At 34.4% G+C, this 17330-nt stretch overlaps 2 protein-coding genes across 8 annotated transcripts; one reads left to right on the top strand and one right to left on the bottom strand.

Moving 5' to 3' along the window:
- The first annotated feature begins 1838 nt into the window (after positions 1-1838).
- LOC121244546 (deSI-like protein At4g17486) lies at positions 1839-6454 on the top strand. 4 transcript variants are annotated; one of them, XM_041142666.1, is made up of 5 exons: positions 1839-2073; positions 2213-2279; positions 3985-4272; positions 5036-5323; positions 5803-6454. In XM_041142666.1, the coding sequence occupies exons 3-5, from the start codon at positions 4032-4034 to the stop codon at positions 6045-6047; spliced, it is 774 nt and encodes a 257-aa protein (XP_040998600.1). In that variant the 5' UTR covers positions 1839-2073; positions 2213-2279; positions 3985-4031; the 3' UTR covers positions 6048-6454. The 4 variants fall into 4 exon arrangements, with proteins under 4 accessions (XP_040998600.1, XP_040998597.1, XP_040998599.1 ...); XM_041142663.1 differs by having other exon boundaries at positions 2213-2358; XM_041142665.1 differs by having other exon boundaries at positions 1839-2116; positions 2213-2358.
- Positions 6455-8838: 2384 nt separating this feature from the next.
- Positions 8839-16988, bottom strand: LOC121244544 (lysophospholipid acyltransferase LPEAT1-like). 4 transcript variants are annotated; one of them, XM_041142659.1, is made up of 10 exons: positions 16229-16988; positions 15522-15641; positions 15333-15370; positions 14471-14535; positions 13034-13102; positions 12024-12157; positions 10998-11138; positions 9960-10023; positions 9397-9526; positions 8839-9131 (listed from the first exon to the last, which is right to left on the bottom strand). In XM_041142659.1, exons 1-9 carry the CDS (start codon positions 16784-16786, stop codon positions 9507-9509), a joined length of 1209 nt encoding a protein of 402 aa, XP_040998593.1. In that variant the 5' UTR covers positions 16787-16988; the 3' UTR covers positions 8839-9131; positions 9397-9506. The 4 variants fall into 4 exon arrangements, with proteins under 4 accessions (XP_040998593.1, XP_040998595.1, XP_040998592.1 ...); XM_041142661.1 differs by having other exon boundaries at positions 10998-11057; XM_041142658.1 differs by lacking the exon at positions 8839-9131 and having other exon boundaries at positions 9464-9526; positions 9877-10023.
- Between the last annotated feature and the right edge of the window lie 342 nt (positions 16989-17330).

The raw sequence follows: 17330 nt of genomic DNA, 5'->3' as shown, positions 1-17330 counted from the left end.
TGTTTTTAGATAATTGTTGGGATTCTCTATCTCTATCTGTCTTAATATGTGTCTCTTTCACTTACGTCACGTTTGGATAATAAAAATATTTTATATTATTTTATTATTATAATTTTTTTAATTTTTTATACAAAATATAATAAATAATTCAATTTTTTTAAATCTTAAAACAATAATAATATTAAAAAATAATATTTTAATAATATTTTATTTAACTTCAACTTTCAACTTTCATCACAACTCATCTTATCTCAATTCACTATCCAAACAGCACCTTAATAATAAAATTATTTTGCTACTTACAAACTTAATTGACATTGGATGAAGTGTCGTGCAACAAAAAAATTTGAGTTATTGTATTCTTAAGTCGGTGTGTAGAGCACACAATTCACGCCACTTAAATGATAAATATTGAAAGATAGATTTTTCAAAAAACATGAGATTTAGAAATTGAAATTTTTCAAAATTGATTGTTGGAAAGAAAAAAAAAATATATATATATATACACACACACGTAGTTGAGTGATGAAAAGATTACGGTATGAGATTATTTTGTGAATATGAGCCATGGACTCCGTTTACCTATCTGTGTATATGAATTATGAAAGGTTCGGGACTTTATCAGTTTTATTTTGAGAAATTAAATAACTAACTAAGAAATATTACAGGTACAAAATGATTACATAAAAATAAATTTATAAAATGACATAATTTTATATGATTTATTAAATTTATTTTATAAATAAAAATAATTTTATAATTTGACATACAACATCAAATCACGTTAATTTATATATTTATTTTTATATAATTCGTATGTAATTAATATATTTACCTAACTAAAATGATAAAATACGGTTGTTTAGCTGAGGCCTGAGGCTTAGCTAGATTCTAGAAAGTAGGATGTTAAATGCTGTTAAAGAAGAGACTAGTCCAATATAATGCTCTATATTGGAGGGAGGTCAAATGAGATTCTTGTGCATCCCACATAACCATCACATGAGCAATTTGTCTAATCTTCTCATTCATATTTGAGGTGAAAATATATAAAAATTTAGGCTGGCAATCACATTGTTGTGCTATATAATAAGAATAATGTTAGATATTATTTTAGAGTGTGTGATTTATTATTAAAAAAATAATTTTTTTATGTTAATCTTAAATTTATTTATTATTTTTTTAAAAAAATATACGAAATTTATACATTTTAAAATTATAAATATTATTTCTCATATAATATTATATATGGATGATATCAATTAATAGAAAACAAGAGAGTTGACTAAAAGAAGATGAAGATAACAGACCACACCCTTCACACCGCATATACCATGTACAAAACATGTAACGATTTTTATGAAGTTAAAGACGGTTTTTCTTTGAATTAGTCAAGGTGTATTTATTAAATTAAATAGAAATGATTTATCAACAATTTATATACAATCACTTAATAAAATAATAATAATTTTTTTAATAAAATTTCTTTGTGATTTGGTGTTCTTATGATCTATCATCCCATTTCTGTCTGAAAACTATTTCTAAGGTTATGGTGCAAATTGTCTTCTTTTTCGGTACTGCAAAATGTTGGGACTGTAAAAAGAGTAGAAGAGATGGGCAGCGTGGGACCCGTTGTTTGACTGCAAAATGTTGCAGCCTACAGCTGGCCTTGCTCATATAAAAGACAACTAAAATTTACATTCTCTTTAGTAAATTAATATATCTAAAATAATTGATAATTAGTGTTGTTTGAGCAGTATAGATACACGTGATTATTTAATTCTGTAATAATTCTAACAAAATAATTACAGTACGATACTGCTTCTATATGTGGAATGGAAATGAACTAAACTAAACATAGCAATTATCCCATGGTTTGTCTGCAGACTGCGAGACACGAGACAGGAAAAGGGTTGGCATTGATATCCGTAGATTTGTTTTTTCTCGCGTCAGAATTCTGGAACGAGTGTCTTTTTGTTGAGGAACTTCATGGACCATGGTTTTTCGTAGATCATTCAACGGTGAAGGTGAAGAAGCTGGTTTTGTTGGGATTTAATGCCCGTCTGCTCTAAATCTGTGAGTTCTTCCGTTCTTCTATCCAGTTCCCTCCCCCGGAATTGTAAGCCTTGCCTTTTTAATTGCTCAAGTTTTTGCCTTTTGGGTTGGTCTTGCATATCCAAATGTTTTAACTTCTTTAGCTGTATTTGTTTATCAGTAATTATATTCTAGGGCTGTTTGGTTGCTGAGAAAACTTTCGAGGAAAGATATGATCTTGCTAAAATGTACGATACCAAGTCCTCTCATCATGCCCCGTGTTTTCTCGACAATGAATCGGAAAACTTTTGTTTCTTGTTATTGGCTGTAAGTAGCTAATACTATCATTCTTATCTGTCTGATCTCTTACTCTGAAGGACATGTTCATTATGAAGTTGTTTTCTGGTGTGTTTGCGTGTGTATATTCTGGTGCATTACAGTCTCAACTAGATCTGAAATAGTTCTTCCCCTATTCTGGCTAATTATGATGAATTTGGTTATTTTTTAGAACTTGTTTCGTAAATGTAGTTAGTTTCATCAAAACTGCACGTTATTGTTTGGTTTTAATTTGTTCCAATTTTTCATGTTTGTGGATTAAAATTTTCATTTGACGTCCCCAAATGGAATAGGGAGTTGTTGAGATCTCAAGTCTTTTTTGTAACTCTCTCTCTCTCTCTCTCCTCTCTCTCTCTCTCTCTCTCTCTCTCTCTGTGTTTCAATTTTCCTTGAACAAATTTATTGTTTTAATCTAAATTTCCTTGAAGATGCATTAATTGAAGATGCATTAACTACTGGTAGTATTGTTTGAATGGTTTTACGTATAAGAAAAAAAAAAAAAAATTGAGTGGTTTCATCTTAAAATATTCAAAAGGAAAAAAAAAAAGCAGAAAATTAAAAAGAGACCGTAACTAGGTGATACCAGCAAAACACGTACATCAGAGGGGAAAAAAACCAAATTTAGCAGTCTATATGTGTATCAGCCAATGCCATCAAGTAATTGTTGCCTTCTAATCAATGCCGCTTTGACGATGAGAGATTACAAATGCACAATAATGGTGATATTGCAAATGAACAATAAGGCGATATTGAAAAGGACATTTTAAGATCTAGGGTTGGTTCAGAATCATGGAAGCATTGTTGCTTGATAATGTTGCTCCAATTTGCTAGTTGAGTACTTGATTTTGAGGTAAACAATGTTGAAAGCTGTTCTAAAGAAAGGGTCCATGAAGTGATGGCTGAGGACAACTAACACTGAAGTGAACTTTTGATTTTTTTTTTTCTTTAATCACATTCTTGAAAGTTCCTTTCCATGGCAAAACTTCCACTTGATATGCTTTGTTATCCTGACCAATTTTTTAAGGTGCAAAGGTTAGTTTCTGAGTCAACTTGGTACTCCCTCTATCCTTGCCTCTTATTATTATAGTGGATGGCTTTCTTATATTACCTTTCCTAGGTTAGCATTCAACATTTTTTTTATCAGCCTTCACTTTCTGCGATTACTGGGTTTTTCTTTTCTTGTTACACTTCTCTTTCTATCCTGTGGTTGTCTTTTATTTATAGTTTTCTTCATCTAAGAAACATAACAAGAGAAAAATCTGAATTTCTTAACACTATACAGAGCTGGCTCTGAACTGAAACCTTCTTTATTATGAAGACTTGATCACTGTCTTGAAAATGAAACAGTTTTTTTCTTTAGCTACATTGGCAGTTTTTTATTATGAAAAAAAAAAAAATCATATTATCTTGAAAAATAAAAAGAAATAATTTACTTGTAGTAGAGTCATTGAACTGCTGAAGAGGATAACCATAGCTGGTATATCCATTAACTGTTTCTTTTGACCCCCTTGTTTGTGTTGTTTTTCTTTGTTTTCTTGCATTTGTTTGTACTGTTGTTCACTAGTCCAATATCTTTAAATAAAAGGGTTAATGTCAGCGTATTTCCCATATGCTCAGGTCAAGGACAGTCATCAACTGATTTTTGTTTTGAACATTGAAGAAACATGAAGTTTGGATCAAAGAAATCCATTATGCCTTTTCGGTTGAAATGCAAATCAGCCTCCCGGTTTTCTGTGTTTCATTTGAAAAGAAAATCAGCCACCAGGTTTTGTATGTTCCCTAAGGCGAAGTCAACTAGCTATGGTCCTGGCAATACTCCAGTCTATCTTAATGTGTATGACTTGACACCCATGAATGGCTATGTTTACTGGGCAGGTCTTGGTATCTTTCATTCTGGTGTGGAAGGTATGTTTTTGTCCATTTTAGAAATGCCAAATTAGTGTCTTCATTCAAATGACTCGTGGTTAATCCCAGGATTACATAGAATCTTATGCTTAGCTGTCTTTATTTTGCTTTCACTTGATGATATCTGTATCTACTACTTCTACTTAAATCAATAATATTATTCTTGGAGGAATAGGTAGTGTTTCAGTCCACATGTGCTTTTTAAATTGAGCTACGATACTCTTCATCAGTTCATCCTAAATTTGTCATCCTTAGTCACATCCAATTATGTGACACATTTTTAGTGGCACATTTTGCTTTTAAATTGGAACATTATGAAATAGTTGTTGGAAATAGAGAGAAATTGAATGAGAAAAGGGATCCTAACATGAATCTTGTTGCGACTCTAGGAGGTGCAGAATATTTGTGGTCCATGCTTTGTGGATGCCTATTTTGCTGACTTGCACGTGTGTGTGATTCTACTTAAAGGTGTAATAAGAGCTAAGCTAAACTCTCTTTAACTGGGATGGGAGGGAGGGAGGGAGGGCTGGTGTCCTGCATTCCATTATAAGTAATTACGTAATACAAGCTAAATTAAGAGGGAGAAACAAATTGCCAGTTGTGTGAAAAAATTGGTTTCTGATTGAAAAGTAGCATAGCTAGTAAGTTTTAAAAGCAAGTAGGATATGAAATCTGTACTTAGCTACTCTCATCTCATTATATGACTTTTGGGTTATCAAATGAATGTCCACGACTTTCTGATAGCCACAACTGCTCTGTACAGTTCATGGTGTAGAATATGCATTTGGAGCTCATGACTACCCCACGAGTGGCGTTTTTGAGGTTGAACCGCAGCAGTGCCCAGGCTTCAAGTTCAGGAGATCAATATTCATTGGGACCACAAGCTTGGATCCTAATCAGGTGAGATCATTCATGGAGCGCCACTCATCAAGCTACCATGGAGATACGTATCACCTAATTGCCAAGAACTGCAATCATTTCTGCACGGACGTTTGTTACAAGCTCACAGGAAAACCTATTCCAAAATGGGTAAATCGACTAGCAAAAATAGGTACTCCCTCTTTATTTCCTTCTGACACATTGTTTTATTAATTCATTTAATATTACTTGCATGGAGCTTTGTGCCAAAATATATTCTGAGCATTTTGGATTCAAATATTTGCTTGTATCCACAAAAATTGAAGCCCTTCAAGATTTTCATTCCATGATTGTGCTGCTACCAATCCAATTAAATGTCGATACATTTTGTCACAAATGACTTCTTATGTTTTGTAATAATGAAAATTTTATCTGTCATCACCGGCTCCCATGACTTTCCCCTTTCAACCCTTGTAACTACAGACAGCATCATAATCTATGTGACTTGAACTGTTGGATTTTATATTACCGTCTAGCTGGACAACTTTTCCTTGTAGTTAAACGTTCTCTTTTCCTTAGGTATTAGCCTCGACTAATAGAGTGGCACAAAAGTTTGTATATTCCGTGATGTTTATGTAATTTTGTTAATCAAATTTGTTTCCTTCGTGGTAGGTTCGATATGCAACCGGATACTTCCTAAAACCCTCAAGGTATCTGCTGTAAGGCATGACCATAATTACGAACTGCATGATAGTGAGAAGAAGAGGCTAAGAAGTTCCTTCAGTTGCCTGTCCTCGATCTCCACGAGGCAAAAGCAATTATCAACATCTTCATTATTTCTACAATCGCCCTTGAAAGGCTGCTTACCACCATGGGAATTAAGGTGGTCTCACTTTGGTTCTTTGAAAGAAAGGTGAGAAAATGCTTGGAAGGTATGCAATCAGTTGATGTTCTTAGTACATCGAACGGCTTAGCTTGAAGGGGAAACTTGTTTTGTCCACTGGCTCTTGAAGGCATCGGCACCTTAATTATCTTTCGAATTTAGAATAGTCGGGAGGTGCTGCTTGTCTTCATTGTAACGCTAGTCTGATGTCGAAACCATTAAGAAGAGAAAGCATGTATGTCAAAGCATTGCCCTACTTTAGCTGTAGATTGTACTTCTAGTGTGCTTTGTTTGATTTTATTTTATATTTTAGGTAGTTTTTGTTGTTCATGGCAGATTCTTTTCCAAAGTTTGTGGATTCTGGTATTGGTACAGAATGGAACAGTCTTCTTCCATTGTTATTCAGCCTGTAAATACTAATATAATGTGATGTTTGTGATATTTCATCCTTCTTTCTCCTGTCTATTATAAGTTGAGCGGTCAGAAGAAGAGATTTGGATAAGTATTGCTCGCTTTCAAGGAGAGTAGTTTACTCACAAATTCAATTACCCTTTTTTTTTGTAATAAGATAAGATTAAGTAACCCCAAGGGGTTGGCCCAAGTGTTGATGGTCTTGGTCTTTGGGATATCACTTTCTTCAAAGTCTAAAGTTCAACATCTCATGAGTATAAACAATCATTTGGGGTCACACTCCCTAGTGAAAAAGTCAGTGATTTAACAACCAGTTTTGTGTAGGAAAATTTTCGAGGGTACGGTGCATGGGATTGAGATTTATTCTACATGGATGGGTCTAAAGGACCCTGCCTTGGAGAGGTTCACAAAAAAAAAAATTAAAGATCAATTTGTTTCTCAATAAACCTTTTCAAGCATAAGCAATCAAGAGAACTACAAAATAAAAAATAAATAAATAACTAAAAAATTATATTCAAAAGAAAAATGACTAAAATCACTTTTGTAGCATTCTTATGTAGATGAAGTATTTTTCAAACAATCAATGGTTGGATTGATTGGCCATAAGGTGCATTGTAATTGGTAACTCTTCTCAAGTAAAAGAGCACTAATCTCTACAGGTGAAAAGTGCATGAACAGAGGATACTGTTTACACTGTTTTTTTTTTTTTTTTTTCCCTCTCTCTCCAGTGTGTTGGCTCATGCAACAATTATTAATCCAAGTTAAAAAGATGACCATATGAAATAGATTATACATTAAAAAAAGAGATAAACATGTGAATAAATAGTAACTTGGGATTGAGAATTCCAAAAAGGAGATAGGCATATGTCTAAATTCTAAGTTCTTGTTAAAATCTATCTGATAAGAGGATCTTACCCAAAAAAAAAAATTTGAAGTTGAAGGGATTTCTGCTGTTTTAAGGGGCGAAGATAGACTTTGGGTCCACCCAGATAGTGAACTCATACAAGGTTTCTGTTTTCCAAAGCTCCATACAACAAGAAAAAATGGGAGGGGGAGAGAAAAAAAAGAAAGAAACAAAAATTTTATGTACAATTATTTTTACATATTTTTTTATGTATTTTACTAATGTGATTGACTACGTCATTTTTTTTATATAAAATAATTATTTTGATCAATTACATTACTTAAATGTGTAAAAATTATATAAAAATAATTGTATATAACATAACTTCAGGAGAAAAATGCAACGATTTGGTCAAAGGGAAGTACTGGAAAAGCGATTCTTGCAATGCATTGGACATGTTTTTCTTGTGACCCAAACAATCCTATATAATAGGGTGTTTTTGTCTTTTAAAATGATGTCCTTAAATAGCTTAGTTACACTTGATTACACGTGGCTAATGACGAAGCAAGAACGGAAGGCATTGGATACGTGTGTCAAGTCAAATGTCATCATCATTTGTGTATTTTCCTAAAAAAATCTGTTAATATTTTACTTAACATCCTCTCATCATCTTATAATATGATATTAAATGATTATAAACTATTCATTATATTTAATTAATAAATTTATCATCTAATACTATATCATAAGATGATAAAAAATATATAATAAATAAATTTTTTCATATTCAAATTATGCTATCTTTTAAATCTAACTTAAGATAATTTGATTTTAAATTTTAAAATTCATAAATCAAATTTTATCTCTTAAAATAATATAAATAGCATACTTTACACACCGGCATGAGAATAAAATAACTCTATATATTGCGGACCTTGCATTATATGTCATCATTTCTTTGTCTTTTAATCTTTGCCGGCACCAATGTACACTTTTCCATGTCTTATAAAGATGCAAGCGATATAAGAGAAATTCTTGTTATACACCTTATATATGGTTAATGTGGCACGTTCATCCACATGTTTTGGACACATAAAATTTAAGAAAAATATTTTAGCTACAAAAAATTTTACAAAAATAAACTTATTTCATGTAATTTGTTAAATTTACTTTACAATATATGAACATAAATTTAAAGGGAAAAAAAAAAAACCATTATGGAAGGTGCATATTATTAGGTCTATGTAACTGTGAAACCAAAATAGATTTTACTATGCATCAGCAACTATTCACCCGCATACCCTACACCTGACAGTTTTTTTTTTTTTTTCATAGGGTGTAAGGTGTAGAGTAGTAAATAGTAGCTGATGGAAAGATTTATTCTATGATAGAAACTGACATTACCCGTCAATTTTTGAGCTTTTCTTTTAAAAGCTAAAGGATGATTAAAAAGTAATAAAAATATCACATTTTATATAACGGGATAAAAAGTGGGATGGTGAGTGTGATATGTAGCATTACTTAAAAGTTTTCCCTCTTTACCTACTGGAATTGATGAGTTCATCTTTCATCCAGTAAAACTGCACTGTTTCACTCAGTAAAATTGTCCAAAAGAACAGTAAATAAATCAAACACAATAGAGCCTTCACTTGTTAGCCTTGGGCAAAGAATGCAAATGAGGAAAAAAAAAAACTAGAACAAACATCGATAGCTTGCCTTTTGTGCCAGCCTCTTCTTATTTCTGCAACAAAAATCTTGGCGCTGGACTCTATATTTCCCATATTGCTTGCATTTTGCATCACCGTATGGTACTTGGGCTCGGCTTAGTTCAACCAAAACATGTCATAATTGAGGAGTGTTCAACCATTTAGAATAGTGTTCTGATCATAGAAATTTCTGTTACCGAAGCCATAGAAATCTATTCAACTCTATCCTTTCAAAACAAACCCCACTAATTTTTGAAGTTATGAAGACTATTCAGCATCAGCAATAACAGCACCCAATCCACCTCACAATGGGATAATCTTCCAGGATCTCTATAAACAAACATGTAGAAACTTCAGAACAACCTAAAATGCTATTCTAGCCCTAAGCAGTATTCAAAAATTGGATAGGTGCATGCGCATCAACACATCGGGCCATAGAGATACTTGTTCAGCACATGATTTCTGTATAAACTTTCAATTTGTTTTTCAATAAATAACATAACCATACAGAGATATAACAGATAGCTCCAAATTAGTGTTGGCATAACAAACCTGCAGGCACACGAAAGAGATTATTCAGATTTACAGATGCAGAGTCTGACAGAAGGGTTTCATGACATTTAATATTTGTGTATGTGACCACCACTTAAAGCAATACAACCATTATAGATTAAAATGCTTTGATCAAAGAGATCCATCGACCCCCCCCTCCCCCCCCCCCCCCCCCCCCCCCCCCAAAAAAAAAAAAAAAAAAAAAAAAAGAATAGCACCATATTTACTGTAAGAATGTAACAAGGCAATAGCAGACACCAATGTCTATGTCAACAGATGGGTGAATACACTCCTTGTTATATGCCTGTGCATTCATGAGCAAATATCAATTGAAACTAAGATAACTCAACTGGGACAAGATATCATTTGGGGGCAAAGCCATGAAATTATCAATCGTCTTTCTGATGCAAAACACTAGGCAGGCTATTATTACCATTGAGAGCAGCAAGATAGATCCTTTTTTCGGGCAGCCCAATATCTGAATAAATCAAATTGCCCTGTACGCAGAATGGAGTAACAGCAATAAAGGCAAGTTAATATCAATCTCTAGATAGAGGCTACAATAGCACTACGAATTGTGCTCGGCCTGCTGGCATTCAAAAGTCATACTAATGAAATTTATGCCATTTCTTTACAGCTGTAATGGATTTTGCCTCCAGTGAGAAGTCATTGGATGATAGAGGTTACTTAGGCCTCACTTCATAATAAAACTAGTTTCCCACCACATGCAATAAGCGCTTCTGAATTCTAATTGTTCATTATTGCATCAATGTTCTTCACTTGACTAGTGCATAGCACCATACAGCAAACCAACATTATTAAGCCACAGGGCCAACCTCAACAAGAAGTTGCATACAGTTACAATCCCCCTCAAAGCTTCATCCGTTGGGAGAGTGAAACTGTAGACCACCCTAATGTTTGTAAAAAAACCATGTATAGTTTTGCAATGGTTCAAGCATCTATTGGAGGCGCATCTGGATAAATTTTTAGAGATCACTTGCCACTTATAATTGGAACATGACTTCGAAAAAGATTTTTTACATATTCAGAACTTCATGTATAGATCAGCATACATAAGATCAAGATCTGAATGTGCTTTTTTTTTTTTTCTTCGCGGGGGGGGGGGGGGGGGGGGGTGGTTTGTGGTGTCTTCTGCCTTGTGGCTTTTAAGGACCTAAACACCCCATTAACCCATTCTCCATTTTTCTGTACAGATTATGACCTCTTAGTATGTACAACTGCTATGATTTGGAACTTGCAAATTCTTAAGTCAGATGATTCCCCAAATTCGGCTTTTCACAGCTTGGGAGATAAGTTGGAGTCACGTAGAAGTGATTCCGACATTAGGAAGCAAAGGCTCCCATACATGTCTCTGACTACAAACTAACGGTTACATTCTCATGCAAGAACTCAAGAAGTAATGTAACTAGCTTTCAGTAATTTCATATAGAAAATGATTGGATATGTTTACCTCGCTTGCCATCAACCTTCTAAGATTGTAGGCATAAAGTTTTGGATCATCCTTTTCTTGCTGCGAGGGGTAGTAAATAGGTAATCGTATCACCTCTAAGTGATTTACAAATTGAGAGAGAAGAAAAATGACATGTCTCACCTACAAGTAGAGAATCGCATAACAATTAGGATTCGAAGTGCAATAGTTGCCACAAACACAACATTTCTCCAAACATATAAGCTCATGAGAAACAATGAGAAATAATGCAGATAGGAGCACACTGTTGCAGAAATATGCATATATGCAAAGCGTTTGATCACCATGGGAATTAATCGAAGACTGAGAAATTTTCCTGCGTTTTCCAAGCTGTTCTTTCCACTAGCACTCGCACTTTGAGCAGTAAGTAAGTCTTAGTTTCAATGAACCTAAAATTTAGTGACTGAGCTCTGAGCAGATAATTTTAGATTTAGAAGCCAACAAATCCATCAACACCACAGAATCTTCAAGCCTAATGGGAATAAATCACTTTTTTTTATAAGAGATATGCTGATGGGAATAAATAGCTCAGACTATACAATTACAATAAGCAAACACACTCCCTTAGAAGTCTATCATTAAACCATCCAATTTGATTTTAGACCAGGTTTCACTAGGAGGATATTTAGAAATACATTGGCACTATTTCCAGTACTTCTCATACACTATTCTGTATAAAAAAGTATTTGTATTCCTACTAAAGGGGGAAAATAAATTAGTATTCCCTCCACCTTAAATTAATTCACGCATTTCTCTTGGAGCATCCCAAAACTACTTTCCATGATCAAAAGTAAAAAAAAAAAAAAGACCTTTTATTCAGTTTCCCGCATTACCATTTATCATATTATTACTTGCATATTGAATGGATTCACAGTATTCACCCAAAACATTTTTTTTATAAGTAGTATTCACCCAAAATAGATTAGTATTCCCTTCTCATGGGATCAACAGCGTGTTACACATGCTTTCATCATCTGAAACCAAGGTTATGAAAGTTTAAGCACTGACCCCAGATATTGAATCCCAGGCAGGACTAAATCTTTGGAAAGGATACCGTAGGATCACTGGAAGCACTGGCGCTTTTGCTAAAAATGCACCTGTCTTGAATGGCAGGAGGAAGTCTCCATTTGTAGTTGTGCCTTCTGCAAAAGAAAATAAAATAAAAAATGAAAAGAAATAAATACTGAAATGCAATCAGGGCTAGATATATGCATATTAAATCCTAATGCTGTAGCTTCCAATAAATGGCTTGGGAACCATTATAAATTTTCATTGGAAAGAAGAGAACTAGAGTATACAATAGGAAGCACCCAACTAGCGGGATGAAGAAAGGGAACACAATTCTAAGAACGCTAGAAAGCTAAAGGAGCAGAAACTATCATTTGCTGCCCTCCAAAGATAAAGAGTATTGAACAAAATGGCTCTTAAATCTACCACTGTCCTCTCACAATCTTTGAATGCGCTATTATTTAACGTTCTCGCCGAACATCACATCAGGCATTTTTTTATAGGTAAAAACATCATATCAAACATAACAGGAACATCCTCCAAACATCTAAGCTATGACCATAGAGACAGTTATTTGATCATAAGAGCAAGTGAGCAACATAGCAGTGCTACAATTAATCCAGTCCTACACCATACATACTGCAGACAATTCCATAATTCCATTGATGAAGCTAAAACTCAAAGAATAAAGGAGAATTCCTGTCTGAAGATTTGCAAGTCTTTACTAACTAAAGAAGCCAATCATAGTCAGATAATTATAGGTTTCCATAACTGCAGGGTGGAGACTGGCGTGTAGATACTCAAGAAGACCAACCATTTAAAACTTTCTACCACAGGAATTTAATTTTTCTTTTAAGCACATTATGTAATATCATCATAACTGTTTCTTGCAAATGCAGTGCAATTTATTAATAACTTCAATTTTCTCAAGTTTCTATCGAAAATATAGTCGTGCAATTTCTGAAAAACAGCAGAAATCATATGGATATGTGGCATAGAAAATTGATTACCAGGAAAAAGCATCATTATTGGAGCAGACTTGTCTTGATGAGCTTCTTTAACTCTTTCAGTCACAACACCTGCAAGCAATTGAGGGATTAAAACAACAGAACACATGTATAAGCCCAACACAGTAATAGAGGAGGCATACCGCTCACCGCTCTAGTACACTAGGTTAGCCGGTTTGCACTCAAACAAAAGAGAGAGAGAGGGAAGGGTTGGGGAGAGGGGGGGGGGGGGGGGGGGGTTGCAGGTTACCAAAATTATTTCAATCACTAAATTGTGATTCAAGGATAAACGGCAAAATGCATATGTTTTTTCTGATATGTTAGGGCAACAAAATCCTAGTCAAATTGGAAAGGTATCACACAGACTTGCATAAAGGGGAAGTTGAGACAAGCTAGGACAACCCTGGCAAGTGCCAAACATAGCTAGGCTGTTGTAAGTTAAAAGGAGAAATGAATAGAAATGCCACAGCACGGCTGAAATAGGCTTCAAATTATGAACAGGTCCTTATTAGCTAACCATGTATCGACAGTAAGAAATCAAACATTCTTATTTTTTTATGAGTAGATTGTTAGCCCATATTTTATAATTGATTCTTTTGTATCTGAATATCTGTCTTCTTGTCTTCACAAGTTGTCTTATTTCATTAGTCATATCGAAGGAACCTAGATGTAAGATTGCTGCAAAGTTAGATCATTGGGTTGACCTCCCTGAACCAAAACAACCACAGGTGGGAGTCAGCCTAAGAAAAAAAAAAAAAAAGTCACAACAATAAAGTGAGCATTTTCTGCACCTTCCCTTTTTCCATTCTTCCTCTCACCCTTCATCGCCTTAGCCCACACTGAGACTTGAGAGCTGCTCTCTATGTGGAGCATTATAAGTTAAATAGCTTAAAAACATTTTGAAATTTCAAAACAGTAGCCTTGCTTAATTTGGGTCTCTTGAAGAAGCATCTTGATTGGTATAAGTTAAGAGTATTGAAGTCAGTCAAAGCAAGTTATTATATAATAAAACTAATTTATTACCATTACATGACAGACTTCAGAATTTGAGGCATTGTTCTTTGGTCCATAAAATTACAGCAATCCAAAACATATCTTTTGAAAGTTCGATGCACATCTTCAGTAACAACTTCTAATCTTTCTTCTAATAGCGGGCTAATATCTTTGTATTGTGGCCAAATATATATATATATATATATATATATATCTTATTCAGTAAATGATAGGCCAAAGTTTTCAGCATTTGTTTTACTTTCAACCAAAGTTTCGGCAGCAATTAATATCATGATGTGCAGTTACAATAAAGAGTATTCTTGGAAATATAAAAAAATAAACACTAGGAAAGATGCAAGGGAAAAAAAACGAGAGGCATTTTGAGTGATGTCCTTATCCTCCAATATAAAGAGCAGGAGTAAAGAACGCAGCCCATCCAAGTTGTACCTGAAACACCCTTGAAATCAGATGACTTTGACTCCCGCTGAACATAAACACAACCAAGGCACTTGCTGCCAAAGACATGCCAAGAGAACTTTTTTTTTATAGGTAAAACATGCCAAGAGAACTTTAAACAATTTCACACCATTCATGCTATTCCAGCGATAGAGAAAGTATTACGGACATCAAAAAGGGAAGAAGAAAATATTTGACAAAACAAAGGCTACTTTTCAAGATAAGTACAAAAGAAATACTACCAACAAGAAGATTTACAAAAGCTAGTAAATGGCGCAAATCTTCAGTGCATACTGATTAAAGAAAAACATCTCCAAAATCATGGACTAAAGCTGAATATAGGCGATTCAGATACTTCAACTGAAAAACCATTAAACAAAAAGACAAAGAAGCAAAGCAAGGAGGAGAATATTGTCTTCTCTAAGCAGACATGCTGCATACATAATGGGATACATAGGTTGCAATTCTACAAAATATGGACGTGACTTGCCCAGAAATACTAAAGTGCCATGTTCTTCAAAATAGCTTGTAGGTTTGAAGAAGAGAGAAAAGAAATACATGGAAATGATTTCAAGAAACATTTCGTGTCAAGCAAAGAGGAGTAATTTTTAGATTTCATGACTCAGAAAGAACTCTAATTTTAAGTACAAAAAAGCAAAGGAAAATCGAATTAGCTTTGAATATTCAAAATTTTAGAGAATTACTATTCAGTTTAACATTATTTAGTATATTGTACCTTTAATATTATAATTTTATTAATGCAATAATTACACTCAACTATTAAATTGTACAATTATGGAATTCATTACAAGAAAGCAAAAAACTTGAGGAAGTTCACATGAAGTGAACTAACCTGATGAGACCAACTAGAGGAAGTTTAGCCACTGATCGCTTTAGCAATGCAATCCAGGATCACAAGCAAAAGATTCAGAACAAAAATGTATCAGGAAAAGAACCAAAATCTGTGAAAATATATCCATCCAATATGACGAAGCAAAGCATAAGTAACATGGGTTTTATTCAGCGTGCCAAAAGAACAAACCTTAGCAACAAAGCTCGGGAAGAATGAAGACATGTGATACAAAATGTCTATATAGGAGACATGGTTAGATATAATTGCCCCAGGTCTTTCAGGCTCTTCACACACATCTTTGACCTCGTTCTGCCCATGAAAAAAAAAAAAAAAGAAGCAGAAAATTTGAAAGAAGTAAGAACAAACAAATCTCAGAACACAAATCTCGCAGGACCCACACGATTAAACAACGAGATGAAAAATATTCAAGCACAACATTCACTAATTCATAATTGAAGTAATTAACTAATCTACAAAAATAATTCGGAAGTTACTAGGGTGATGTTGATTTATATAGCGTATAGGACAGAACGTTAATGTGATCCATATAACTTTCCTAGTCGTTTTCGTCCTGTTTTATCTTAAAGTGAATTATATAGCAGCTGGCAAATAAAATTGGCGTTCTACCTTTAGAATAAAATACAGTTTCGATTTTGCTCCATTTTCTCCTTAAATCTTCAACGTAACATTGAAGCATTTTAAAAGTGGCAATGACGGTACCAAATTTAGTCTCTTGAATTTGGGTGATGCTACCTTTTATACCTTTCAGGGATGAAAATCAAATGAAAGTCAAATTTGGCGGCCACAGAATTCGGGCAGGTATTCTAAGGGACTCATCCCAAAAGCCATTTTACATGGAACAATAAAATCACAGAAAGAGAAAAAGCATCAAGTACCAAAGCGGCAGATGACTTGTCGTCATTGTCAGGAATTCGGAACCTCTCTTTGATCCAATAAAAACCGAAAGCGAAAAGCATGATCCTGGAAAGGAACTTCCCACACTGGACAATTACAGCCCTCCTCCAGCCGCCCATGTGCGCATAATCCTCCTGCTCATCGTCTTCCCGATTCGGCGCCGAAAACAGCGTGCAAATCCGGCATATCACATAGTACAAAAGCAGAAGGCTGATGGCGAAGACCACGCGTATCGGCACCAGGATTACCCACGCGATGGCAAGCAGGACCTTCTCCTCCAAGGACAGCTCGCCGCGTCCCATTGGTCCGTACGCGTCATGTCGAACAAAAGCAGCGAACTTCTTCTCCAGCTCCTCGAGGCTCTCGTTGGAAATAAGGATGGAGGAGGAGGTGGAGGAGGAGGAGGACTCAGGCTTGAGGAGCGAGCGGTCATCTTTGGTGGAGCCCTCGTAGTGGATGGATTCGGATCGTTCGGAGAGCTCGGGCTTTGGTTGGCGTTGGCCTTGAGTAGGATGGAGGTCTTTAAGTTGGGTCTCCATGTTTTCGAAGCCCGAATCACCGGACGGCCATTGTTTTCACAGGGAGAGTTGATTGGGCGAGGAACATCTACCAAAGATGAGGAGGAGGGAGTTGCTGTAGATCTGGAAAGGCATCATGATTGGACTTGCCAAGAGTCTGCTGTTTGTGGTGCCAGTTACTGGAAGTAGCGTTCAAGTTAGCAAACTCCGTTGGTTTTTTTTTTTTTTAACCGAATCCAACCGAATTTATTCGGAATAGATAGAGTTTTACGTGTACAAAAAAATTTGTTTGACCAGCGGTCAAATGGAGTGATAAAGTGGTAAGATAAAGTAACTTTTTTTCGTAAAATTATGAGCATTATTATTCTTGTACATTTATTAAAAATATATCATTTTATTTTTTATCTTATTTTATTTATAAATATGTCTAATATCATTTTTATTACGTTATTAAAAAAATAAAATAATGTATTTTTAAGTGAATGTATAAGATATAAGGCTTATATTTAAAATTATTCTAAAATTATAAATTTTATAAGTGCATTTCAGATTTTTTTTTCTTATC

Source organism: Juglans microcarpa x Juglans regia, chromosome 8S, assembly GCF_004785595.1.
Source record: "Juglans microcarpa x Juglans regia isolate MS1-56 chromosome 8S, Jm3101_v1.0, whole genome shotgun sequence".
Classification (NCBI taxonomy): domain Eukaryota; kingdom Viridiplantae; phylum Streptophyta; class Magnoliopsida; order Fagales; family Juglandaceae; genus Juglans; species Juglans microcarpa x Juglans regia.
Note: the sequence above shows the minus strand (reverse complement) of the source record. Positions and strands in the feature narration are given on the sequence as shown.